This window comes from Tachysurus vachellii, chromosome 15 (assembly GCF_030014155.1).
Source record: "Tachysurus vachellii isolate PV-2020 chromosome 15, HZAU_Pvac_v1, whole genome shotgun sequence".
NCBI classification, from domain to species: domain Eukaryota; kingdom Metazoa; phylum Chordata; class Actinopteri; order Siluriformes; family Bagridae; genus Tachysurus; species Tachysurus vachellii.
The window spans coordinates 12,180,997-12,208,605 of record NC_083474.1 but is presented as its reverse complement, the minus strand read 5'-3'; the positions used below and the strand labels follow the sequence as shown (position 1 = coordinate 12,208,605).

The following is a 27,609-nucleotide window of genomic DNA, read 5'->3' as shown; positions in this document are numbered from 1 at the left end:
CCTGCCAAGCAATGGAGAGTGTGTAAGGCAGCAGAAAGAAGAACTGAAACTGCTTCCCTTTTTTTATTGTATATATATATATATATATATATATATATATATATATATATATATATATATATATATATATATATATATATATATTTTTTTTTAAATCTTTTCCTTGCATTCCTCTTTCCTCCTGGCCATGCTCTGGCTATCATCAAATCTCCTCGCATAGTGTGAAGTCAGGTTTTGTATAAAAGAGAAAAAGAGCATGCTTGTGAGTAAAGATGAAGGCAGTTATGATTCTCCAGCTGTTTCTTACTGTGGGCCTCATGTCGACATTGGGTGTGGTGGGGTGGGATGTGGGGGGTTAGCTGCGGGTGAAATGATGTGTGTTTGTGCATGTGGGGGGGTGTTCAGGATTAGGTTAAACCGAAGAGAGAAATCATGGGGAGTTAGGGACATGAAACCCTCAATAAAGATGACATCACTGTAAAGGAATTCACCCTTTCTTCCAAGGCTTTTGTTATTCTTCTGAGACTTTCTTATCCTTCCTGTACTGTTTTCCCTGTCTGCTGCATGGGGCAAGAAAAGCTGTGCTGCACAAACGAACATGAGAACAAAGTACAGGTCACAAAATCTTTCTTTCCTCTCTCCTAAATCAAAGTCTGCAGTTCAGACTGTTCAGCTGAGGCAGCATTTGTATTCACAGGGGAGCACAAAAGTAAACTGACACACCAACTACATGGCCAGTTTCAAAGATATAAAGTGATTTGTGTGAAAACCGTTTGCAAACATCTTTACCATAATGACATAAGCACATGCAATGCTGCCTTGCTGTCACTGCCTTGCATGCTGCCTCTCTACTTTGAATAATAACACATTACATCATCTGCAGCTGCCCCACAATATTTTCAGGGGGTCTGCCAGTTGCCGTGGTGATGGAGCTATGTCATAGGGCCTGCAATGTCCCCCTTCCAATCAACCTCACTGCATCACACATTTACGTCCCTCCCTTTTGAATGGCTATTGCTTACTGGACGCATCTGGTTGGTGACTACATTCAACTGGCTTGTGTTGGTCAGACAGGAACATACAAGCGGAAGGGTGATTGCTGCCCGTTCCATTTCATAGAACACACTTTCTCTCATTCATTCATGTCTGATTCGAATGTAAAGCCAATAAAACATCTGTAAACTGGTCCAAGGGCAGGGTCCTATGCTCTACAGCTCTTTTGGTCTTCAGTTAGAAGACTCTGAAAGCGTTTATCAAGTAAGAGCCAAAATGTGCTCAGATATGAGGGTTTGGTGTGGAGACTGTTTCCTGGAAACATTCATATCATCTGAGATTGACAGCTCTTCCCTTGGTTCCAAAAGTTGCTCTCATCCGTTAAGCTGCAGTGTAATTGGTTATTGAGTTTTCGGAGGTTATATCTGTGGTTTCAGTGACCTGTCAATCCATTGATTGATCCATCTTCCTGCCTCCTCCAATGAATTTGGATATGTAGTGATCAGCACTTTTTGAATGACAGTTGTTTCCACTCTCCAAGGACAGACTTTTAGGAGCACAATGTGCAAAGGAGATCCTGGAGTTAGATACAGAACTAGAGTGAGTCACTGCTGGAATGATCATCTCATAAAATCTCATCTCATCTCATCTAACAGTACTGAAATGATTCTGGACTCTCACATTTCCATTTGAACATTCTAAGAGTCCCAGCATGTTGAATGAATAGTACCTTGTAAAGATATAGTCAGTAATTCTTTTGAAATTTAGCTGAAATTAGCTGGTTTGATTGGCTGGTGACCATTTAGGTTTGTTACCAACTCCAATTTGAGATCATCTAATTTGCCTCATCTATGGCAAAATCTTACTGCCAATTTAAAGCTCATGATCCTCATGATCCCTTCATATCATGATGGGATTGAAATTGGTGGTTCACATCAATTGTCCTCCCACCCCCTCCATTTACAGAGACCAGTGTTTTTCACCCGTGGTGATATTTTATAGGTAGATATCTGAATTTAAGGATCACTTCATCAAATATTACAGTAATTTATGTATTAACTTGTCACTCAATGACTACATAGGTGAGATAAATATCCAATTTCATAAAAGCCCTGTGTGCTGAATCTCAGTCCTCTAAGATGCATCTTATTTTGTCAAGAACACTTCAGAATTGTGATTCATTATAATGAATATTCAGTTATTCCAACAATATTTGTACTAAAATGTGTAAAATTTTTCAGTAGCAGTACTAGTGAAGTGAAGCTCAACATAGCCGCCGCAAGGGAGGAATGTATGACTCACTCAATTAACAATTCCAAAAAAACAATTTACCATACAGCCACAGTGGCATTCCCTAGCTGACTGTATAAAAGTCATAAACTGGACAATACCCTTTTTTAGGCCTTTCTTCATACTCTGCCTGAAGCAAATGATATTTCCTTATGGGAGATTGCACACATGCTAATGTATATCAGATGAGGTTGTAGATAAATATATTGGACTGCCTTTGCTCCTGGAAGGTACATCTTGCTGAAAGAAGAGCACAAATCTGAGCCAAAGGTCCACACTGTCACCCACAGGACTTGTATGTGTGTTAAAATTTTACATCTGAGGTCCATCTGGATGGCTTTTGCATACTGTCCAGAACACATTACTGATGGTTTTGCACTCTGTGAATAACTGTAGAGACAGGTTTTTAAAGTTCCAAAATGCATAGTGCACGCTGTGGAAAATGAATCTAATCTTTGCCTTCTGTAAAGACAGAGGATACCCACTGACCTTCTCATGCCTTTCAGTGCCATCTAACACAATTAGCCAGTCTGCCAAGTCCCTTTATATCAGGCTGTCAACACACTAACAATAAACAGATTATTAAGAATAGCTACAACAGCACATTTATGTTTACGTTTAACAAAGAAGTTTGGCTCTGATGTGATTATGGTCTTTGGCTTTTTCTGCATTGGTTTCTCTTCACACCGTACCCTTTCTCAACTTGCTACCAAAACAATGGTGATCTCTGCTTCAATAATCTGCCTTACTGATTGGTCCGTCCCAGATTACTCTTGGGCCACCAGCTGTCAGAAGCTTAGCAAAGCTTTTTTTTTCCTTTTCTTTTTTATTTATTTTTGACATTTTTTTAATGAACATGAACCATGCATGTGATGTTCCTTCAGTTAGGTTTATATATAGTAGAGCACCATGCAGCAAGGTGGGACCCGACCCAAACACATTCACTGCAGAAAAACAATGGCAGGCGAGAGGAAGTCGGAAGCCCTTACTGCACACTGCTGATAAGGGCCCATTTGCATCCCACCCTCCCAGAGGCCTAGAGAGTTTCTGGCTGAGGATTAGTTTATAGGCTTTTGTCCCTCACTCTAATTCTCTCTCTCTCTCAAGATATCATACACACACTCATGTCTTTGGTGTTTATTGTTGTGTTTTTGGAAATTCAAGCCTACATTCTTGGCTGCTTTTGAAGCATGGGTGACACTTCATTATCCTCTCATGTACACACTTTATTTTGAAATGCAACCAGAGGACTGGGGTTTTCACTGAAACAGTGGTGAATGTATGAATTTTAGTATAGTGCACTGTATATAAAATGTACAGACATTGACATTTGCATTCCAATAGCGGCACACTCCTGCCGCCCATTAAAACCATGTTGAGAGCTGATATCACACCAGAATTAATTAAGTATGGAAACTTGGTCATCTATCTAATGGAGGACCATCTGTGACTGCCTAAAATAGTAGTGCTGTTATTGCAGCTGCTTTTAAAAGTCTAGTGTGCATGTACACAGTTTCATAGTATATACATGTGCACATGTCTTAACTCTAGAGCTTTAGTCACTAACAGGGAGCTATCAATCTTATTTAATAGTGTGCAAATTCTGCACAGTGTCAGTCAGAAGATTTCAAAGAGACCTAATTGATAACATGTCCTGTACTGGATATGAGAGTAATATGGGAAAACCCTTGAAGGCTAAGCTTAAGTAGAATTCTCTGCTGAGGTTGATTGTGAAAACTTGTAGGTAATTAGAAATATGCTACTTCTATCAATGTGACTACAACTCCAATAGTCATTAAGACCAAGAACATGCTGAACACCAGTTAATCACTGCCATTTGGAAAATATTGTGGTTATTGAAGCCTAAAAGGCTTTCTGAATAATAATTCATGGCAGGATACATTTTATTGCAGTGTAATAACACTGGATGAATTGTCAAACTTTGCAATTGTGAAACTGAAAGTTTCAGGGTCATAGTGTATTTTCCATGGAAACTCATGACTATCTTTTTATACAGATCATTACATAAGGTTCATCTTGTCAATTTGCTGTGAGCTTAGGATCTGTGTCATCACTTGGCCTAATTAAAAAATGAATCTTGCTTCCCTGTTTCTCTTTCTTTGGTAGGAACGACTGAGCGAGTGTGTTTGATACAGGGCACTGTGGAGGCTCTTAACAGTGTCCATGATTTCATAGCTGAGAAGGTCCGGGAGATGCCTCAGAGTGCTGCCAAAACAGAGCCAGTCAGCATACTTCAGCCACAGACCACGGTCAACCCAGACCGCATCAAACAGGTGAGACCTTGCATCCACAGGTCATGCTCCTTGCCTGCCACACTGACACTTCCTCTTCCTGTTTCCTTCACATCTCAGGACAGCTCAGGATGAATAGTGCCAGGATACAATCTGAAGCATCTAACTATGACGCAGTGTTTATCTTGAGTACAACTTCATTGTGCTCATATATTGAGAGTCAGTGGTGCTGTTCAGGACAGAATTCAGATTTATTCAGTTCAGAAGTGCTAATAGGGATGCAAATGTCCAAATGACCTTAGGCCTTCTAACATCTGCTAATAAAGTCAAAATCTTGTTAACACGTGAACGAAACTCAGGAGCAAACATTATCTCACATTGTAAAGCTTGATGGCCTTGGTTATAAAATGAACCAGTCAGTTTGGCATTTTGGATTGCGTACAAATGCACAAAGATTGTGATCACATGGCTTAATTATACACATCATTGATTGTGTTCCAGCTGTCTCTTTAAGCAATTATTACCACTTGTCAACTTCACGATTTTGCACTATCGATTCTATAGGCCACTGTATTGTTTTTACCATTGATTGCACTTGCTTATTTCCCATTCTCTTAATTTATCTGACCTCAGGCAAAAGAGTGTGATAAGTCAGTATTTATGCATAATTGAAAACAATGATACGTCTATTCCTGCGACCGTAATTCTCTCCTGAGCGCTTCGCTAATGCCACTGTGTTCTTTATACTTGTGTTACAGTCTCTGCAGAGCCATAACCTGGATTCATGGGTGAAAAGGGAGGGAAGGGGGGGTGGTGAATGTAGGCTGTCTGTTTCTGCATAGTTGTCGTCCTATTTATTAATTCTCATAATTCTAAGAGTTATCAGACAAGCAACACACCACTGCACTGGTGTGATGGCGCCTCTGCTGTCTCTTCATCTCCTCACACAGCTATGCAGCAGCCATAAGAGAGCACACTGTCACTGATTTGTATGTACACTCTGTTTTACAGCTTCAAAATAACCATGCACCTCTTTGCACAGTGTTGCTACCATTGATTCATATCATTAGATAAACGATCAAGTGTGTGTTATTCTGATAAATAATACTGAGCACATTTGCAAACTGGTGTCTTAGTATAATCTGCCAGACGGCAATGGGTGGACCAGCAACAATAACACTATTTGATTCAGTTCCTGTGTTCCATTTTTTCTGCACATATTGTCAGAAGAGCGGCTGTCGTGGCATGTGTCTCATTACTGTGGGCCCCAGGGGGCACACTGACCGAGGGATGTAAGATAAGATGTGAAGCCATGTTAAACAACAGCTGCCAGCCTCCTGAAAGGATAGACAGCCACTAATCTTGCAGCCAAATGGTGATAGTGCATAAGGACAGCTAACACCAAACTTCACCTAAATTCACTCCTCCTGCCAACATAACAGCATGCACAGTACAAGCTATGGATTTGATATGACGTGATGGATCCTGATATTTTAGAAATTCTAAATCATAATGATGATCATAATCTGATGGTCATCAAAAACATACTAAAAGGTTACTGTTGTATTTAAGACACAGCACAATGTCAGTACTCTTCTATTCAAGATAGGATGTTAAACAAGTTATTTTAAAGCTTTTAGAATTTACAAAATGCTAAACATTACTAAAAACTATTAAAAACAGCATAGCATTGCTACAAATGTTCATTAAAATAAAATATGATGATATAAGAGTATACTTCATAAAGATTTTTAGAAATACTTTACTAATTGTTCAGCCCACTAGCTAATTGTTAGCCAGAAATTAACCTAGCTAGCCAGCAGTTCTCCAGCAGTTCTCACAAATTTCATTATTTGATATTTTATATAACTAAATCTGTCAAAATAAACCAAAGCCTGTTAAAATATACAATTTGACATTATCCAAGTTAGCAGGGCTGCTACATAACTGCTTCTGAAGTACCTCATGGTTCTCTCAGGTAAAAACAAGTCAGATTTCTGATTGTGAGTTACTTTTTTCTGATTGTGAAGTGATTTTAAGGAAATCAAATAGGCAACATTTGAAATCTTTGCAGATTTTATATCCAGCCCAGTTTTCTACTCCCGTGTTTGGTCTGCCATTTACTCTCACTCGCCAGAGTTTCCTCTGACCTCTTCCTCACTAAGGCAACACCTGCTTCCCACATCCTATTGTTGCCTGCTCCCTACAGGAAGTGGCCTATAAATGCGCAGGAAGTCTCCAAGACTCTAAGATTGTTCTGATTGCACTCCCTGGAGGTGCACTTGGGGAAAATAGTTATTTTTGTCTGACAAGACAGGAAAATAAACTCTGTTAGTTTTAAGCAATGCAACATTATTTAATTGGGTGTACTCAAAGACCTATGTTGTGATTAAACAGTTTGTGATTTTATTTTAATAAGGAGGTATTATACTGTTATATGTCTTATAGCATCTAATCAGACAGCAGTAGAAAGAAAAATCAGAAAATATTTTTGGATTTGTATCTAAATTTGAAATATTAAAAAAATCTTGTGATGGTAACAAGAACAGCCTAGTATGGTCATGTTATTTATCAGAAATATACATATTCCCTACTGTATTAATGTCTCTTTGTTGAATTGATGATGACAGTTGGGGATTGACTTCATTGGTGTTGCTATTTGCCACATAAACCACCAGTTCCCTCTAGATTCCAACAAACACTAGCCTATTTAATTATCCTGCAGCTTGAATCTAATCAGAGTTCTCGTTGGAGCGAACACACACACATAAACGCACACACATAAAATACTTCAGTGTGCTACACTCGCCCGCTAAATTAAAAGCGACATCAGGGAAATTGCTAAAAGATTGGAAATAGAAGAAAAAAACAACTTGTGTCTGACACTATCTGCCCATCCGTTTCCCTGTCTGGTCTCAGGGGAAGTGGAGTGGGTAGGGGTGGGGGTGTGGGGTTGTTGGCCTGTGGCTGAAGGTAGCCAGGAATAATTTATGCCATTTTTAACCTTCAAATCCATCAATCCACTGCAAAAAAGGTCACTCTCTTTTTGTGTTGAGTATTGATCCAATTTGGAGAGCAGCCAATGCAGAGGGGAAGCCTTACACAACACTAGTTGTCTGACAAGGAAGTGCATCCTCTAAATGCTGGGCTCAGATCTCTTCTTGGAGCAAAGAATTACAAGTTGGCTGTCAGAGTCTCTGTGTGTGTGTGTGTGTGTGTGTATAGAGTCAGAGATGTAGGTCGTTTTGGGGAAAGAGTTAGCCTTGCATTTGTAGGAAGTGCTCAAGTGGCTCTGATTGACGCTGCTGTCAGCCTGATTATTTTATGCATGTTTCAACTAACAGCATTTTACTCTATAGCAAAATAGTTTATACTAAAAATATAATACATTTATATTCTAATACTAAAAACTGAATATTCAAATATTTAATATTATTACATTATTTCTGTAATTTTATATATACTTTTTTGTAATTCTGTATGTACTGTATTGCAATCATAATAATAATAATAATAATAATAATAAGAAGAAGAAGAAGAAGAAGAAGAAGAAGAAGAAGAAGAAGAAGAAGAAGAAGAAGAAGAAGAATTTTTTATTATTTGTTATTTATTTATTTTTTTTAACAGTTTGCAGTTTGCACTAAAGAAAACTGGAATAACAACAGATTTTCATAGTCTGTACTACCTCTGTTTTGTTCTGAACTAAATATTATACATTGCAGAAACATTGCTGATAATTGTTTTTAAATATAAAAATCTTTTAATGATGTTAATTCTGGGCCACATTGTCTATGCAGACATTAGAAGATGTCAGACATTAGCAACTGTGATACAGCAGTGCTTAGGAATCTGCATGTCTCATTAATCAGTATCAGAGTTCCATATACTCTATGTCTCATCACACCATCTGAATATCTCTGACCTCTGGGGAGTTAAGTTGTGGAATTCATTTTAGCTGTCTAAAATGCTAGAAAAATGAATAATAAATCAAACTCATAAAATATACATGTGTAAAGAATGCCTTTATGCTGTGTTTTAGAGTGTAGATGTCTGCAGGGAACTGGTCATCTGATAACTTTGCTAACAACAGCTTGTAATCCTCTGGAGCTTGTTCAGTAATCTGACATTTTAGTAACACATGCGGCACCAATTAAAAGTTTGAAACACAGGACCAAACAGAAATGCATTTAAATTTACATTTACATTTATGATGTTTGGATGCCCTTATCCACAGTGACTTACAGAAGTGCGTCAAAGTCTATCAGTAAATACATTCTGGTACGGGTTCACTAGGTTATGGACTAATAATATCATTTATTCATTGTCAAATGTCTGTCGCTAGGTAATATGTCAAGAAAAACACACAAATTGCTGTGTTTTTTCTTTTTTTTTTTAAGTGTTAATGTAAGTACTTCAGGAATAAGAAGGTCATTAGACATTGTTTAAAGACTGCCATCGATTGAATGTGCGGACATTTTGGGGATGTTCATTCTCCATGGCCTACGTGACAGAACATAGAACAGTCATCATGCATGCTTTCCTTGAATATGTATAGATATAAATTTACTTTTAGATTTACACAATAAAGAGTTTTCCATTTAGGAGAACATAAGAGGAAACTGGGGGCACGGTGGCTTAGTGGTTAGCACGTTCGCCTCACACTTCCAGGGTTGGGGGTTCGATTCCCGCCTCCGTCTTGTGTGTGTGGAGTTTGCATGTTCTCCCCGTGCCTCGGGGGTTTCCTCCGGGTACTCCGGTTTCCTCCCCCGGTCCAAAAACATGCATGGTAGGTTGATTGGCATCTCTGGAAAATTGTCCGTAGTGTGTGGTTGCGTGAGTGAATGAGAGTGTGTGTGTGTGTGTGTGTGCGCCCTGCGATGGGTTGGCACGCCGTCCAGGGTGTATCCTGCCTTGATGCCCGATGACGCCTGAGATAGGCACAGGCTCCCCGTGACCTGAGGTAGTTCGGATAAGCGGTAGAAAATGAATGAATGAATAGGAGGAAACTGTTGCAAAAGCGAGTTGAGGATAGCAGATGTATGCAAAGCTTTATTAATGATTCTTAAAAAGTTAAAATTAGATTTAGATCAAATTTGACATTTCATATTAACAACAGACAGTAGTTGTGACTGACTGGTATTATATTACCAATCTAAACTGTCTTTGGTTCATCTTGTTTCAAGCTCTGATTACACATTAGTTTGTTAGATTTCTATTAATATTCTATTTTTATTAACTACAGTAAAATCTGTGCACTAGCCTTTCTATATTCAATTCTTTTCACTTCTTTTATTATATCTTTCTAAGAATATAAAAAGAATGAGTCATTCACTTAATAAATTATCATGCCATGGATAAAGAGAAATTATTATTTATTAAATCAGACTCTGTTGGTATCTGTTGGCTGTGATATTGCACTCACTTCACTTGAAACAGACTTAAAAAGAGAAATGATCACAGTCAGTAAACAATTAACATTTTTTAATATATAGTCAAACACTAAGGATAAGTCCCAAGCGGTTCCTAATTGGACGTCTAGTGCTTGTTTTTACACAATTTACATATACTCATAAAGGGAGTAGGGAGGCATTTTAGATTTCTGCAGAGAAAGAAAATCCCTGATATGTCAGAGTAAACACAAGCATTCCAAGAGTTAATCAAGTTCTAAGGTTTAATCAATAGAGGGTGCAGCATTTACAAATTTTTGTTTTAACCGAACACGCATCCACAATACGCAGCACTGCATTCTTCCTGAAAGCTTAATCATGTCTGAGGATTCTGTAATAATATACAGCAAGAGATATAGAGGGAGTGAGAGAGAGAAAATTTATAAAATAGCTTTAGTCACATATAGATTCTGCACAGAATGTTAAAGGCCAGGAATACACTGTGATAATCCCAGCGATTTAATATTGCAATATTGTTTTTAGGTCATACTGCCCACCCCTAGACAACACTATGTGAGCCATTGTGGGCGTGGCAGCAGGTGGATTTGCTCTTGATTTGGAGTCATTATAGGCCAAACTATTTTTGGACCTTGTTGACTTAGAGTGCTGCTGGGGGTCATTTTATGTACAACATGACCTGGCGTGAGTGTGTGAAAGAGATATGCTGGTTTAAGAGTCATTGTACACTGATACATTCCCCAACACACAATTGAATAATGCAGGATAATCAGTAGACTAAGCGAGTCCTAATCACGTCCTGTTAATGTGGAATATTTACGGTCTAATAATTTTGCCCCTCTGTTCCTCTTCACTTGTCTTCACTTGTGGCATTTAAACGGAGGTTGATGTAAAAGGAAAGAAAGGTTAAGCAAAAAGCTTAGTGTGACAAAGGGAGGGATGGAAATGACAGGCGGGAATAATCCTCCAGCCTACAGCAAACTCATCACTTCATTCTGAATAAAAAATGACAACAAATGTCAGCATCTATTTACATCTTTTTGACCCAAAAACATGAGGACTGCGAACATGCTTCTGGACCCTCAATGGAGAAGTGCGGCCTCAACCACACTTCAGACTCTGGAGGTGAGATAAAGGACAAGGTGTTATTTTTAACCAGCTGCTAGATATGTTGTGCTTTTTTCTGCGTTAATGCCAGTGGTCAGGGCACACAGATGCAGCAGAGGGATGGACGATTAAGCCTGGGATCAGGAGACAGGCGATTATCCTAGAGTCAAGCGCTTAAGACTTCAAAGTGCAAGCAGCTTCGGTGGTGGAGTCACACATCACTCTAGGGTACAGAGACAGGCAGTGTGTGCATGGTGGAGAGGAACAGTTGCTGTTTTCCTTGGAGAGTTGGGCAGGGCCCTGAAAGACCCTATGGCATTGACCAAATCCTCCATCTCCCTGTGTGTATCAGAGAGAGCTCAGAGAGGGATTTGGGTTTAGTCATGATGCTATTAGAAAATGGATGCATATTTAGGTCTTGTGTTTACTTACAGTGGTGTGAAGTGTTTTCAGAGAGTTTGTACACGATACTGCATGTGTCAATGTGGCCTGTTGGAGAGCGTCTTTAGATGTGCGATTGCACAGGCTCAGGGGGTCTCATTTGCAGCTTCAGCAAAAGCTCAGCAAAAAGAAGGCTTTTCCTTTGTTGAATTTGTGCTGGGCTTAGGCTCTGCTCTCATTTTATTTATTTTGTGAGGCAGAAATGTAGCAAAAAAACGCATGGCATTGAAACAGCAGTTGTAAATGCACAGATCCTTTATGACTGCTCTGCATTTTATTACCCATTACCCACAACCCCCAGCAAACTCCACACATGCTCACGGATCATCAAAGGTTAGCGATTCCATATGGATGAAGGTCTAGGAGGAGACCTTGATCATTTTCATACATACACATACATTTTCTCTTTTTGTCTCAAATGTTTTTGTCTCCCTCGTCCCTGTTTCTCTCTCCTGATGTCTGTTTCTTATCCTTTCACTGATTTTTTTTGTGGTATAACAGGAGGGTCAGAATATTGTCCTCCCACCTTTGTGCTCGAATGCTTTTAGCGAGCCAAGCTTTTTGTCAGATGAAATGTTATTTTAAATAAACTGAAATAGTGATTTTGAAAGATCATGATATAATATTAACATAAATTATAAGTACGCTTTTACTGAAATACCACAAGTATTATGATATCCTTTTTGAAAAACATCTTGAAAGCATTTTCTACAATTACTTAAATTGTAAGCATTCGGTTTAAAGATAAGAGTTATATTAAATCCATACCTGTTAATATATTACACAGATTTTCTGGCAGTTTATTAGAATGGCAAATGTAACAGGGACATGTAAGTATATCATGTTTGCTATGAGTATTGTAAATGTTAACAGTGCTCATGGGCAAGAGTGACTTTCACTCCTTAAATTCAGTTTGTACTGAATTAAAAATGGTATTTGGGGGAAAAACACATTTCACCATTTTAACACAATTCTGCTATTTCATTTTAAGGTGAGAAATTGAATAGTTTCTGCCTTCAATTAAAGACACAGCAGTGGAGCTTATCAGCCTCTGGAGTGCCGCGTCTGCAGGCAGCACACTGCAGCATGATGCATAAAGTGAAAAGGGAACAAAACAAAAGAAACAAGTGCGAGACTGAGCCAATCGCCACCCCTTTTTTCCTCACTCTTTTCCTATTCATTTTGTTCATACAGCCCCACACACACACACACACACACACACACACACACACACACATATTCCTCCTTCTCGGCTCTGTTAGCCTGCTCCACCCATCTTTTTTTTAAGTATTTTCCTCTCTCTATCTGTCATTATGACAGTGTGCAAATATGCTGAATTCAAAACTGTGTAAATGTGGCTATCAGCCTGGTGGGTTCATTGTATGAAATGGAACTAATTAACTGACAGACATTCAAAGCATCTGTTGTATGCATGGTTACTCTATTTTATATGTTATGTCATATATGTTATATAAATATTTATGTTTAAAACCTAAAGGTTTGCATTATTTAGACAGATTAGTTGTAGACTAGTTGTAAATGAACTAACAAGTAAACATGCTGCCCTCCACCTTCTTATATATCCTCAAAACAACAAATGAGGGATTTTCTTTGGCTCTTTGCGACCATGATGTAACACTTATATGCACTTATGATTGTGTCTCTACAAATATTTCTTAAATGAAGTGTAGCATGTTTTAAAAGCAGGGTGGTGTTTATGTGTGTGCAGGTGTGTGTGTGTGTGTCTGTATGTGTCTGTGTATGTGTTTCCATGTGTAAAAAAGGGTAGTTGGTTGCTATGCACTGTTCCAACTCCCTTTCAGTCGCCCCTTGAATGCTGGAGTCGAGTTGCCATGGAAACACTGACCCCTGGGAGTCGATGCTTTTCACGAGGAGCCTCTTTTTACCCAGTGATTCACAGTGCAGAAAGCATGAGGACAAAAACCCACACTCACTCACTAACTCTCTTAATACATTCTATGCTACGTAATAATCTTAGATGTGTTTTAAGGGTTTCATTATAAAAAAAACATTAGGATCTCTTTCTATAAAATCCTGGATAAATTTTTTTTTGCTTTTTTGCAAACCTAAAGGTGTCTTTTCCTTCTCTATTCTTTGCATTATTGAATTCCCACTTTTCTGTACTGTACTCATATCAAGGGGACTGTTAAAAAAATGATTCGAGGGGGACATCTGCTACATAATTGGGAACTCTGTTTGTAGTTCCGCCAACATGAACACAACACATTGCCATAACTGTTTTACTCCTTTGCTTAGTAACTCTGAATGCCGGAACATGTTTGTTCTTTGAAAGAACCCTGTTTTAATAAGATCAATATGCAGAGAGAACTTTGTGCGCACAAATGAGCATTAAACATTGCATTTCAAACTGATGACACCATGGCAACCAATGTTTATACGTCCTCTGTTGGTTTTTTAGACAGGCAATTCATCGCAGCACATATGAGCCAAAGACAGTCAGGCCAATTCAGCTGAACATAATCAATGATTATGTTAAATTCAACATGATAAGTATTAGTTCAGAAATGTTGTTTATCTTATAGTCAGTTCAACACACTAGTTTTGGTGTAGATGAAGTTCATCACTTGATTTACGTATTGATTTTTCTCTCTGCTTTCTGTGCTTGTTTTCTCCAGGCCAAGCTGATTGTGCCCAACAGCACAGCAGGGCTGATCATCGGTAAAGGTGGTGCTACAGTGAAGGCAGTTATGGAGCAGTCAGGTGCATGGGTGCAGCTTTCTCAGAAACCAGAGGGTATAAACCTGCAAGAGCGTGTTGTCACCATCAGTGGGGAACCTGAGCAGAACCGCAAAGCTGTTGAGATAATAGTACAAAAAATCCAGGAGGATCCACAGAGCAGCAGCTGCCTTAACATCAGCTACTCCAATGTCACAGGCCCTGTGGCCAACTCCAACCCAACAGGCTCACCGTATGCTAACTCGGCAGAGGTGATGCCCGCTGCAGCTGCTGCGGCTGCTGCCACAGCCTCCAGCCTCTTGGGGCAGGCCAGTCTGGCAGGGGTGGGTGCCTTTCCCACCGCTGCCATGTCAAGCTTCTCAGGAAATGACCTCCTGGCCATCACGTCAGCTCTTAACACACTGGCTAGCTATGGATATAACACCAATTCCCTGGGTCTTGGGCTCAATCCGGCTGCTGCCTCAGGAGTCCTAGCAGCTGTGGCAGCCAGTGCAAACCCTGCAGCTGCTGCAGCAGCCAACCTGCTTGCCTCCTATGCCAACGACGCTTCAACCAGTACCGGCCACCCTGCCACCGGCCTTGGCGGATTTACTTTGGGCTCGCTGGCCGCTGCCACTGGGGCTACCAATGGGTACCTGAGCGCGGCTTCCCCACTAGTAGCGAGTTCATTATTGGCCACCGAGAAGCTGGCTGAGGGTGCAAAGGATGTAGTGGAGATCGCCGTACCTGAGAACTTGGTGGGAGCTATCTTGGGCAAAGGTGGCAAAACACTTGTGGAGTACCAGGAACTGACGGGAGCCCGAATCCAGATCTCGAAAAAGGGAGAATTTGTTCCTGGCACTAGGAACCGAAAAGTCACCATCACAGGATCACCTGCTGCCACACAGGCAGCCCAGTATCTCATCAGCCAACGAATCACATACGAGCAGGGTGTGAGGGCCACCAATCCGCAGAAGGTGGGCTAAAACAGGGAGAAAGAAGGAGTGGGGGATGGATGGAAAGATACAGAGAAAGAGAAAGGAGGGCAAACGTTTTGAAAGAAATCATCCACTATGTGCTACTTGCATATTTCAGTATTAAAAAAAGGAAAATAGTCCACCTTGCAAGAAAAGGAATGAGTAAAAATATGAAAACCAAGAAAAAAAACATGTAAAATGTATATATGGGTTTATTTCTTAAGTTTTCATCTTTCAGGATTTTTTATTGGTTAAAAATTTGGTTTAGCTTTTTTCAGTTAAATTTTTTTTAGTTAATTTTTTCTGGACAGTGGTGAATGGTATTTCAGACTGGCATGCTTGCTGCAGCTACCAGCAGGTGGTGGGGTTGGGGGAGGACAGGGTGAAGCAGTTGGACTTAAGCCTACCTGGAATCAGCCCTGTACCCATTGCCAGTCCCTTCCTAGCTGACAAGATTATTATTAATTTTTTTTATTATTTAATTTTTTTTTTTTTTTTTTTTTATTAGTTTTTTTTAACTCCTTAGTTTAATTGCCTACCCCTATTTCTGTGTATGTGGGCCTGATGCGATGGCAAACAAGTGCTTGGGTTTTAGACTTAGGGCAGTTTCCCCTATGTGGTTAGTGGTGCTCCATGCCACCTTACCTATTGTCATTGTCCTCAATAGTTCCAACCAGCCCAGCCAGCCCAATCCCTGAACGGCAGGCTGGGATTGGGGCAGTGAGGGGAAGCTGATTAGGGTCTCTCCTTCTAGCTACTAGCTAAAAACCTGGAGTTTTTTTTTAAAACTTATCTTTAAACCAGGTGCATGCCATGCAATGCTATTACAGATTTAGCTAGCATAAGGGACATTTATAGATCTGGTTGGGGACATCGGCCAAGCAAAATGCACCTACTTGGGTCAAATTAGTACCAGAGCAAACAGACAATGTGGCGATATGCGTCTGGTATTAATCAAAAATTAGTAGTTGTAGTTCTACTCTTTACAAAAATCCTCACCATTGATATTATTTATTAATATAATTTCACCCACGAGGACTGAGGTGTTTTATTTTTTTTTTATTAATCTGTGAATTCAGGTTGACATGAATGTAAAGACAATATTTTGGATTTAGTTTTTTATTTAAGTGAATTGAATAGTATGTCACAGTGTAATATATGTCTTATTTAAAGTCCAGTGACAACTGCACCGTCGGCACCATCAGAGAGAATAGCAGCAGGTATAAAGTACTGTACGTTAAAATGAATACATGGAACACACACATGCACGCATACACACACTCACATAGGCACATACATTAAAAAGGGAACCATGTCTGACTTAAGGGTAGACAAATCAGTGAAACTGACAATTCACATATACTCATGTCTAATTATAAATTATAAATATTGCACAAGTTGAAGGGAGTGTACCGATAACAAGAACAAACTTATTAATGAGATCAAATCCCTTATGTATTGAAATCTGATGTAACTTTCAAATATGTCCTCTTTTCATTATTAGAAAATGTGGTGCAATTATATATTTAATTTCCGCAAGCTGAGTGACAACATCTGTCATTTGTCACTGGCTACGGACAAATTGTGTAGCTGTATCATAAATCAAACAGAAATATGTCTGTTTGTGGACATATACTACTGAACAACTATAAATATGAACAAAACTTTAGTTCTGATGAGCACCGGGATACCATTTATTATGCCATTGCCCTATTCATATCCACAGTTTCATGGTGGCAAGGAAATTAACAAGCAAAAACATTTTTTCAGTCATTTTATTCAACTTGGTTATGGGTTAAGTCGTTACAGTGGGTACCATTAGTTTTGGACACTCTTTTGAATTTATAAAATCTCTCTGTACTCATCAGAACTACCTATGTGCTGCTAAACAGTCCAATAGACATACTTTTGTTGTTAGAATACACTGAATTTCGTCTTAATGCACTGTGAAGTGTGGAGGCCATGCTTAAAGGCCCAGAAGCAAAGGTTCGATGTAAAAAACATATCGAAAAGTGGTGTAGAGTATCAGAAGAAAACAGCCTAGAACAGACTGGTTTGCTACACACAGAAAACATTTTAACTAATGATTAAGAACCAGTTTCTTTGGGTATCATCTTGCTACTATATCAGCCTTTCAGTTCCCAATTCCTTTTAGTTCTTCCTCTAAATTACCACATTTAGAATTAATGGTGCCTGCTGCCATATTTAATGTTAACGATGGGAAGAAAATTCCACGTCCAGCTTAAATGACCCATCATCTTTCTGGTTTCATTCCAAAAATTTAATTGAAGTTCATCTGAAGGAGATTTTCAAGCAGTTCAAAAAAATGACCTTTTACTTTACCAATAGACTGGAGGAACAAAAGAATCAGAACAAAACATTGAGACCCAGAGCAGAATCTAGACAGCAGTGTGCTCTCTCTTCACTGACTAAATATACAATTGTCTTCCTCTCAATTTCTCAATTTGGAACGCCAGGGAGAGTAAATCTGAACCGATTGGTAAGGAGACTTCTTTATTCCCATCTAACACCATCAACCTTTCCTCACCTCTTCTCAACCCCTCTTTACTTCCGTGCACCTCCCATTTTGACACATCAACCCAGAGACCCCCTTCTCTCACATCTCTCCATGGGTGGCAATGTCTGGTGCTAAAGTGCATGTTTGCTTGCCCTTTCACAAAACAATGACTCGACAGAAGAGAAGATGTGACCTAGGTGTTGCTGTGTAGAGAGGAAATGCTTACACTAGACTTCACTGCAGGGCCACGATTTGAAAAAGAGACTGTGTGTAGCGTTCTAGTAGGAAACCTTGCTGGTTTTACTATTTAGGGAAAATGCAGTTAGCGTAAAGCCTTCAGGAGAAGCTATGGCTTCAGCTGACAAGGAATAGTTTTGCATCTTGTTAAACACACTAATGACGCTAGTTACTAATTATGCTAGCGGCTGCAGTAGACAGTAGTGTTGATGTGTTTTCCAAATGACTGAAGGCAAAGATGATTTGTGGCTGCCATATTTTCCTGTAAAGACCGGCGAAAGTTGAGAAAATTGGTGCCTCCGCATTTTAGAGTGCATATGCATCCCACACATAGAATTGTATACATGTGCACTGACGAACACATTGACGTCTTATGTCACACATCATGGCCACCACTAAAAAACATACACGCACCCACAACTGCACTTACACAGACACTGACATTATTTTGCAGGAAAAAAAGAGGATAAGGAAGATTTATTAATTGCCGAGAAATTTGATCAGTAACACTTAGAAAAGGAAGATATTACTGTGAAATTTTAATGTGAACACTAAGAACAGGTGCCATCATAGTGTGCCTATGAGCAGCTTCCTGTTTGCGTTTTTGTTTTCCTTTATTTCAGTACTTAAAATGCATATTCTGGGGGGCGTCTGCATTTTTCTGTTGTTGGTAACTGGGGAACTAGATAAAATGTGATCAGTACTGGAAGCAATATACGTAGTAGCATGTCGTCCTGTCTCGTCTTTTATTCTGTCTGTGTAGGAGCTTTCAATTTACCTAGGTGTTGAGTAGGTTTGCATATTTAATATTTTTTAAGTTGTGAAGATGCTGCTATTGAATAAGTGACGTACTAAAATTTAAGATAAACATATCTGGTCAGTCGTTTAGCGAGGTGTGCTAGTTCTAAGAGGTGTAATAAATGCTACATGATAAGATAATTGCTATATTAAACAGAATACATGAACGTGCCAAAATAGATCTTTACAGATTCAGCAACTGTAAATGTGTGATTTAAACACCTTTAGCTACAAGCAGACTTACTTTTATAAGTTAAAAAAATGTGAAAAGTGCCAAACAAACCACAGTTAAGGTATAACTAGCAAAGTGGCCGTTTCTAAAAGTAGTAGGAACAAAGTAGATGTTAGTGCTATTAAGTTAAAAGGTTTTCGGCCCCTCATGAACTAATACAAGAGGAAAGTGTGATGAGGGAATCATCTTGCTCACCGGACAAATGCATATAGTGCCATGTGGCCATTAATGCTACATCACTGGGGCTAGAAGACTGCCGTAGACATAGGCTAGCATGAGTTTAATACGTTATCAGCATTCTTAATACAGCCTTTTCTAGTTCTGAAAATGTATTTTGTGAAAATAGATGTTATCTTTTTTTGCACGTCTATATTGCATGATATCAAAAAGTAACGTGTGGATTTTAAAAAAAACAAGAAATGAAAATCATACAAAAAAAAAGAGAGAAAACATTAGGCAGTGTGCGTTAATTTTAAGGACAAATTCTTGCATGCTAACACTAAGAGCATTGGAGTTTTATTTTACACACACTGACCTGTCTTTTATTTCTGCAAAGACTTAACTGAGAAGTTTTGTTGTCCATCTGTAGGAACCAGAATCATTCATACATAATCATTTTGCATTTCTTTTTGTTTGCAATTTTGAAGTACAACAATATTTTAAGAGAAAAATGTCCAGATGTGGTTGTGTTTCTAAGATAGCAAAAGCAACCTAATTAAAATTGGGTTTAAAACTATTTTTTCTCACTAAAACTGAGGTCTTGTCTTTGAATGTACTCACCACTGCATAACTTTGCATATCACTTTCAATCATGACTTTTAAAGCATGATGTGTTTTTTTGTATATTGTGTGCCAATACTAACATCTTTTAGGCTACATTACGCCCAGTGCTTTCTTCAGTTTTTGCCACATTATAACTCACATTATGCTCGAGCCCATGATTTTGATGATACGCACTTTATAAACATTTTCGCCCTAAATTCTACCTGACAGTGAAAGAGTTGTGTCACCTGAGCCCTCTGTCTCTGCTGTTCAGATTTTGTCACTTCCAAACCCCAAAACTATTCTGCTATGTGAATGTTTTATATGACAGGCTGGCCGCTAATCTCCATTAGTGAATGATAAATGATCAATAAATGATGAGCATTTTGAGTTTATTGTCAAAGTTCGACAAAGACAATGCCACAATTTTACTTGGAACATAAAAATGTTCCAATTGTGTATTCCTCAAATTCCACAAATTTTTAGAAATTGGATATGCACCTTATTGATTTCTTGAAAAAAAGAAGGGAAGTGTTCCAAAAAGTGCAAAACTTCTCTATTAGGTCAATACCAGTATATATAAAACCATTACAATGCATCCAGCCATGCTTTGATTAAGACTCTTTGTAGAGTATGACTGAGGGTTTTCTGTCTCCATGCTTTTAACAGCTACATGTTGTGGCATTTCTCTGTCGGTGCTCTTGCACAAACAAAGCTCATGTTTTGTTTCATGTTACTAAGTTTTGCGGCTTTGTCACATGCAGTAAAGATTAATGCAAATTTTATGGTTTATTCGATGTTGAGAAGGTCATTGCTTTTAATGCGGGCATATTGTTAGAGCATTGCACTTTTCCAACTCCAGTCTGGCCCCACCTGACCCTCTAAACAAGCCCTGGGGTCACTCTTACGCTTGTAACCATCAAAGCACCAGCAACGTTAGAACACATTTGTCATATCACTGTTCTTTTCTCTCTTTTTAATTTACCTGTTTTTGTTTGTATGACACTCTCTAACCTAGACCAAGTATAACAAAAATGTCATTCATATGTATCCTGTTTACTCTCCCTTTCCCCCTTTTGCACTTTTCACTGCCCCCTTATTTCCAACCACTACCCACACTTCTGCCGAACCTCTCCCTCACACCCTCCCAGACTTTCTCCTGAGTGCCAAATGACAACAGTACCATTCCAAACGTTTTGAGTTCTCTTGTATGTTGGACATCCATCGGACGCACCCATGAAGCCAGCATGTTACTCCATAACATGATGTCAGTCATGACGCCTCAACATTACCCCAAAAAAAAAAAGCGAGATCTGGAATAACACGGTAAAAGGCTGGCTACCTCTCATAAACTGCTTTTCCTAATTCTCTGCCATCTCTTCAACCTCCAGGACATCACTGATTGTGTGCCATAATGTTGGGAGCACTTGTCACTCTCTTCACCCCAAGTCTCTCCATTTGAGTTTTTTTCGCTGGGAAGCATTAAAACAACAACAAAAAATATTCATTTCGATGACAGCTTTTTTTCCTTTAACGTAGAAACATGTTCAGAAAAAAAAGCTGAGGAGTGTAAACGTCAGCTGTGCAGCCATCTTCTGTCTTCTGAACTTTGAACTTTTCACCCCTCATGAACTTTATTGACCTTCTTCCTTCCCTTCTGTGTTCATCAACTGTTTGGACTTAAAATCTCCATTCCATCACCAAACCTTTTAGAGACTGTGCAATTATAGTTGATATGATTGGATTTATTTTTTTTTTTTCGTTAAACTCATCATTGGGGACAATTCTCAGAGATAAAGAATAAAAGCAAAAGAAAAACAAAACAAAAAAAATTAAAAAAAGATCCCAATTGCTTCTCCACAACTTAATTTTCTCTTTTCATTGTAAATATTTTTGTCAGAATTTGTCAAACTGTAACCAGAAGAGCATTCATTAGATTGGGGCTGGCAGCATAAAATCAGCTTTGTGGAGTGCTTTATGTGAAATAGGATAGACTTAAAGATCAATTAGTTTGATATTAATAAAGCAACATACATAATTATTGTAAAAGGGACAGTTTACATAGAATATTGAAAGATTTCCAAAAATGTACACAGGTGCAAAAAATTTTTTATTACCGCTTTCAATCATTAAGCATAACAGCTGCTTTGAAAGAGTAATTTAATCATTTAAAAACAGTTTTCCCGTCCATTTAACTGTCACATTCTTGCTAAGATTCAAGCTTCACTTGTGAATCACATCAAGCTAGCTTTGTGGTTTTATCATCTATAAAATCTGCTTTGCATATCAATTTCATATCAAATACTGTTCACACCTAAATCCATATCAAAAACATTTCTCGCATTTTTAAACTCATAGTCAACATGTTTTTTGCTAACTTGCTAATTTTACTGCACACAAAATGAGCAGGTTTCCCTTCTGAATTGATACTAGTGTTACATATCAGAGCTCAGAGTACGTATCAGCTGTGTTGAGTGTAAACTGTGTCCATTAGACGTGTTTGATAGGAGCATGATTCTCACGTGTCCCGTTTCCCTGCAGGGAAGAAAGATCAACCATTTCCATGAGTCATAACTGAGCTTTGTGCTCCACATCTAATGTTTCTATGCTGCCAGCTTTCTTTTCTGATAACCCTTCATGAACTTATTTATTTTCAAACTACTCTACATAATTAATAAATGACAACAACTAGAAAAAGGGGAATGACTGGAAAGATGAATTACTGTTTTGTTCTTAGTATTTTAGTGGTTTATTTTAACACCATTCATTAACTGACTTAAAAAAGTATTGGATATTTAATGTAATTGTAGCATTGTGTTTGTAAAATAGTGAGTTGTGTTTCTTGACTTGTGGTTTACCAGTGAAGTCAGCGATTTAGTGCTAATATATAAAAAGACGTTTTTTAAGATTTTTTTTTTTCCGACAGCAACAACAGTCATTATAAATGTTCATTTTAGCATCACCTGTCTTCTGTTGTCTTATTCTTCACCTTCCACTACACTCAAACTCATCAAGTAACACATTGCAAGTTTGTGCCTGAAACCATGTGCTCGGTCTTAGAGGGATCATGATGCATGATTGTGTGTGTGTGTGTGTGTGTGAGAGAGAGAGAGCAAGAGAGAGAGAGAGAGAGAGAGAGAGAGAGAGAGAGAGAGAGAGAGAGGATGAGACTTACAGGCTTGGATGGATGGATGTTCTGTGCTCTGTTCACAAAAGCTAAAATCTGTAGGGTTTCCATTTACTAATGGAACCTGCTGATGTAATAGCTGAAACCCATCCTGTGAGCCTAGTTGATTTTGATCGTCCATAACTTCCCGTTTCCCGACCACTCTCCACCACTACCTTCTCCCCTCCAAGTCATTCCCTGCCACACACTCCACACCATGTGATGTTCTCATTAATAACATATTACTCGACCAAATCCACCTTAACACTGTTCCCATGAGGAGGTGGTTGCCAGTCAACCTTCCTCCCTTAATCATTCGCCATTCTTTATCGGCTGCCGAGTCCAGGTTAAACCTGACAATTTTAAAAGGAAAAAAAAAAAGAAAAAGAAGAAAAGTCATTAAAAAAAGAAAGTAAAATCCAGAGCAGTGATTCTCAGGGTGTCTACGTTGATCTACCTTATTTTGTGATTTGACAGAATCACAATCCAGCTCTCCCTCATGCTTTCCAAGGAGCCCAAAGACAATTAAAATGTATGATTGCTTATTAAGTCTTCGAGTGATAAGAAGGATTATGCACCCATCTAATGGAGCAAAGCAAAATGCTGTAATGTTTACAACCTTACCAAGACCAACGCTGTTGAAAGAATTAAAGAAATTAAAAGCAGTTCTTTAATAATGAACAAATTTTTTTTTCTAAATGACCTTTTTAAATGATTATTTCTTTGTGACATGAAGTAATGTGATAAAGACACGTTTTTAAACATAGCATGTTACTATTTTTTTGCAATGTCAGATTTTTTTTAAATGTTAGAATGGATGGTACAGTGTAAAGTTAGAGCTACATTTAGTTGCCAATAATAAAATCCATTGGTGTCAGTGTTTGTCACCTAATTTGAAGAAAGGTACTGGATGAACATCTGAAAATGTGATTGCTACTGTGCAGCTTTTGTTCATACAGTATTTGTACATGGTGAAGATGAAAATAAACAATATAATATTATTATAAGGGAAACATGAAGAAATTGTTAAGCTAGGGTGCATAAGGGACTACCAGTCCTGTACTAAATCTCAACGAGAGGTAAGTTAATTTCTGAGAAAATCTGTATGAGGTTAAATGTGGTAGTGAAAATAAATTGGAAGAAATAGGAAGAACAAAAAAAAAATGAACAATTTGGATAATTAGCATCAGGTGTAGTGCATAGACAATGTTTTTTATGAATGGGTGAAATTAAGGACTAGGTTGAGTTGTGATGTCTAAGACCTTAAGTTAACATAATGCATGTTGTGCCTGTTTGCTTTCTAAACCAACTTCACTATATTCATTACTAACTGCTCGGTTCCCTAATTTTTGGGTCAAATATATAGAGTACTTGGATTCAAATTGAGAAGGTAAATACTGTTTAAGAACAATAATGTATGTGGTTCTCCTGCTCATTTCCATCCACTCGCACTTCTTGTCAACCAATCCATCCTGTCAGTAAAAGCCACCATCACTTTCCTGACATGTCTCCCAAGCCAACATGCAGTTTTATTGCTCTGATAGCCATCACTCAGTGACCTTATCCCATGTCCTCATGTTGGTTTCTGACACACTCATCTGAAGTGGAGACTCCAGGGAAATTCATGTCATGACGTAAAATCTGTCTCACAAAACTAATCATGAAGTAAAGAAGTATCTCCAGTGTTCAGAGAAGGGCTCCCGAAGGTTTTTCGTAGGTTTAAGCAAACAGTGTCTAGTCTTCCTGTTACAGAGGTGTATTATTACTATATAACATTCTTGGTAAATTAGTGTGCATTCCTAGATCACTTTTTAGGAGCTTTAGCTGGTAGCAGAAGTTGTAAAATAGAGAACAATTGAACATGGTACATCTAATATATGTTACAAGGTATAACAAAGTACAACAATACCATAGGGTCTACAATCATGTGATTTCAAAGTCCAGTAACACAACCAAGGTCAAGGTTTCTTTAACATATAGAATAATTAGGTGTTAAGTATCTACCTGCTAAGATTAGAGAGCTAAACTGAGGCAGGTTTGAGCTCCATTGTTTCCGTTCTTACTAATTGTGCACCTTTTTCTAGCCTGAGGCCACATTGATTTCCCTTCTCCTACTCGGCTTTTCCCTTTCTTCTCATTCTTCATCTGAGAACGTCTGGGCCCAGCTGTTGCACAGAACCTAGCTTTCTCACTGCCCTCCCCTGTTGTGAACAGAGACATGATTATGCTCTCAGCCTTCACAAATCCCCAGTTCTGGAAATCAGGCCTGTGGAACATGTACAAAGATCTCCTGTCTCTAATCCAGCACTTTATCAGAGCTCATTTTCATAGAAGCTCTTTTTTCACCTCGTGTTCCTCTGTTAACCTCAGCTGTATTATGTTCAGTAATTTCATCACCTTGGTAGTCATAATAGTAATAAAAACAACAAAATGGTAAAAAGAAATGATAATGATAAAAAAAATTAAAAAAAAACGAAAGATAAATGAATGTAGTAAAAATGGCCCTTCAGAAATTTTGAACACTTCAAAATAGACTAAGAATGTTTCATAACACATAATTTGTGGATTTACAGAATCTATTTTAAAATCATCCTCAGGTTTAACTTGAAGTGTTATTTCTTACAAATATGTTTGTAGGTGTGTGCAATGAAAAGCATGGAGGTGCTGTGCAAAATCAAATAAATATTAAAACCAATGCACTTAATTCAATTAGAACCTAAAACGATTACAGGAACAACTCAGTTGCACAATAAACATGGGAAATCTCAATTTCTTAACTTGTCTGATTGACCAAAAAGGTGCACGAATGCTTTTTCTAGCATTTTACATTATGGCACTAAAGATTTTTTCTTGTAGCTCACCTGGTTTGCAGATCACTAAGAGATCACTGAGTGCTCCAATGTCATTAATTGTGTTATTTATGCACAATGAAGCACTTAGTGATCTCTTAGTGATCTAAGATCTCTTAGTGATCTGAGCTGGTTACTGATGGTCTATCTATAAAACTGGAAAGGGCCTTGATTAATTGATTGGCAATACGAGTACAGACTACATAAGCTACAGTTTTAAACATGCAGCATAATGTTTATTAAATGAAAATAGAGTATGGCATCTCAGCATGAAGAGGTCTTTATCTCATCAGTACCAATAAAACTGTGATCACCGCTACTGTAGAATACTGACGACTCTCAGCAATTATAAGTTTCATTTAACTGCTGTTCTTGAATAATACTTGGTTTTTTTTTAGCAATTTGAACACTGTCCCAAATCTTCAACTGGGAAAAGAAATGGCCACCGGCTTCCAAGATTCCGAGCATCATTCCCAACAAAGATTCATCACTATGAGTAACATATTTTTACTATTAAATAGTCATCAACAATTGTTGGTATGCAGTCTAGATCATTTCTCAAACTCTACATTTAAACAACCAAAGTGAACTGTTGTGCCACGGATGAGCAGCTGGTCTGGCGCACTCACAGTATTAAGGAGATCCTGAATAGCCCAGATTTTTATTTCATTTAATTCCAACACATGCTACTGTTAGACAACCATTTGTTTAGTAAGTGATATAGATTGTATAAATCTACGATTTTGAACACAAAGCTGAGGAATATGGCTATTTGTTTCTAAATGACCAAAACAGCTGTTTATCTATATTCATTAAGCTGATTTAAAACAATAATCCAGTTTCCTTAATAACAGGTAAACATTGAAAGTGGTTGTAATAGTTTTATATGTTTTTGAGTTCCCTGCTGTTGTAATATTTCTAACAAATGAAGCTGACAAAGTATACATGTGTTTATTTAGAGTAAAAAAACAACTTTTAAAAATGTAAGAAAGTTTTATGCTATGTACATAAGAAAGACTATACAATAAATTAATTACATTTGGAAATTGCAATGCAAAACTGTGATTTTAAAGCACTGTAGCGTGTACAGTGATTTCTTTTATCAATTTTATGGTACTGATATGTTCTGCATTACTGCAGTTGTTTTTTTTTTCTGTTCTTGAGCAAATGCTTTAATAAATGCATTTTTACAGCATCCTGTCAGAAATTAAGCATTTCTTGTGGAATCATGTTATGTCCTTTCCACATTAATGATTTATTATCAAGTGTCCATGCATGAAGCTGCAATTTGTCATCTGTAATTTTCCTTCCTGTCCTACTTGTGCACCAGTGTGGTGTGTGAGCAAGTTACACTGTAAAATTATGATTAGTGATAAAAATGTGTGACAGTAACTGAGTGCTAGTAGGACTCACTGTGACTGTGCTGAGAATCCTCTCCTACTATTCAAATGTATTTGTATAGCACTTTTAACAATGGAAAAAGAAAGTTCAAGATTTATTATTAGACTTATATTTTTTATTTATTTGTATTTATCCATAATAAGCAAGCCTGAGAGAACTGTGGCAAGGAAAAACTCCCTTAGATGCTATGAGAAAGAACCTTGAGACAAAGCAGACTCAAATGAAAGCCATCCTCGTTGTTATTTTATGTAATAATTAAGAGGTTGTTATCCTCAAAGTCCTTATGAAGTTTGCATCTTTTCTTTGACTCTCCGTGAAGCGGAACCCAACTGGAGCTGGTACAACTTTAGATGCTTCGGGATCCTTGCATAGTTGGCATCTTCTCTTTGAAGGTCTGAAATCCACTTGAAGCAGAATGCAACTGGAGCTGAAGACTGGAGGCATGAAAGGAGAAGCAAGTAGAGAGGAATTAGCGTAGCTTCTG

General features: G+C 38.2%; 1 protein-coding gene across 2 annotated transcripts in view; it reads left to right on the top strand.

Moving 5' to 3' along the window:
- The window catches only part of nova2 (NOVA alternative splicing regulator 2), a 48,417-nt gene extending 21,582 nt beyond the window's left edge, over positions 1-26,835 (top strand). The window contains exons 3-5 of one of the 2 annotated variants that reach the window (XM_060888088.1): positions 4,411-4,577; positions 14,146-15,162; positions 26,123-26,835. In XM_060888088.1, the coding sequence (XP_060744071.1) occupies positions 4,411-4,577; positions 14,146-15,162; positions 26,123-26,224 (1,286 nt within the window). In that variant the 3' untranslated portion in view covers positions 26,225-26,835. Of the gene's footprint in view, positions 1-4,410; positions 4,578-14,145; positions 22,672-26,122 lie in introns of those variants that run through there. The other variant, XM_060888089.1, reaches the window with a different exon arrangement.
- The last annotated feature ends 774 nt before the right edge of the window (positions 26,836-27,609 follow it).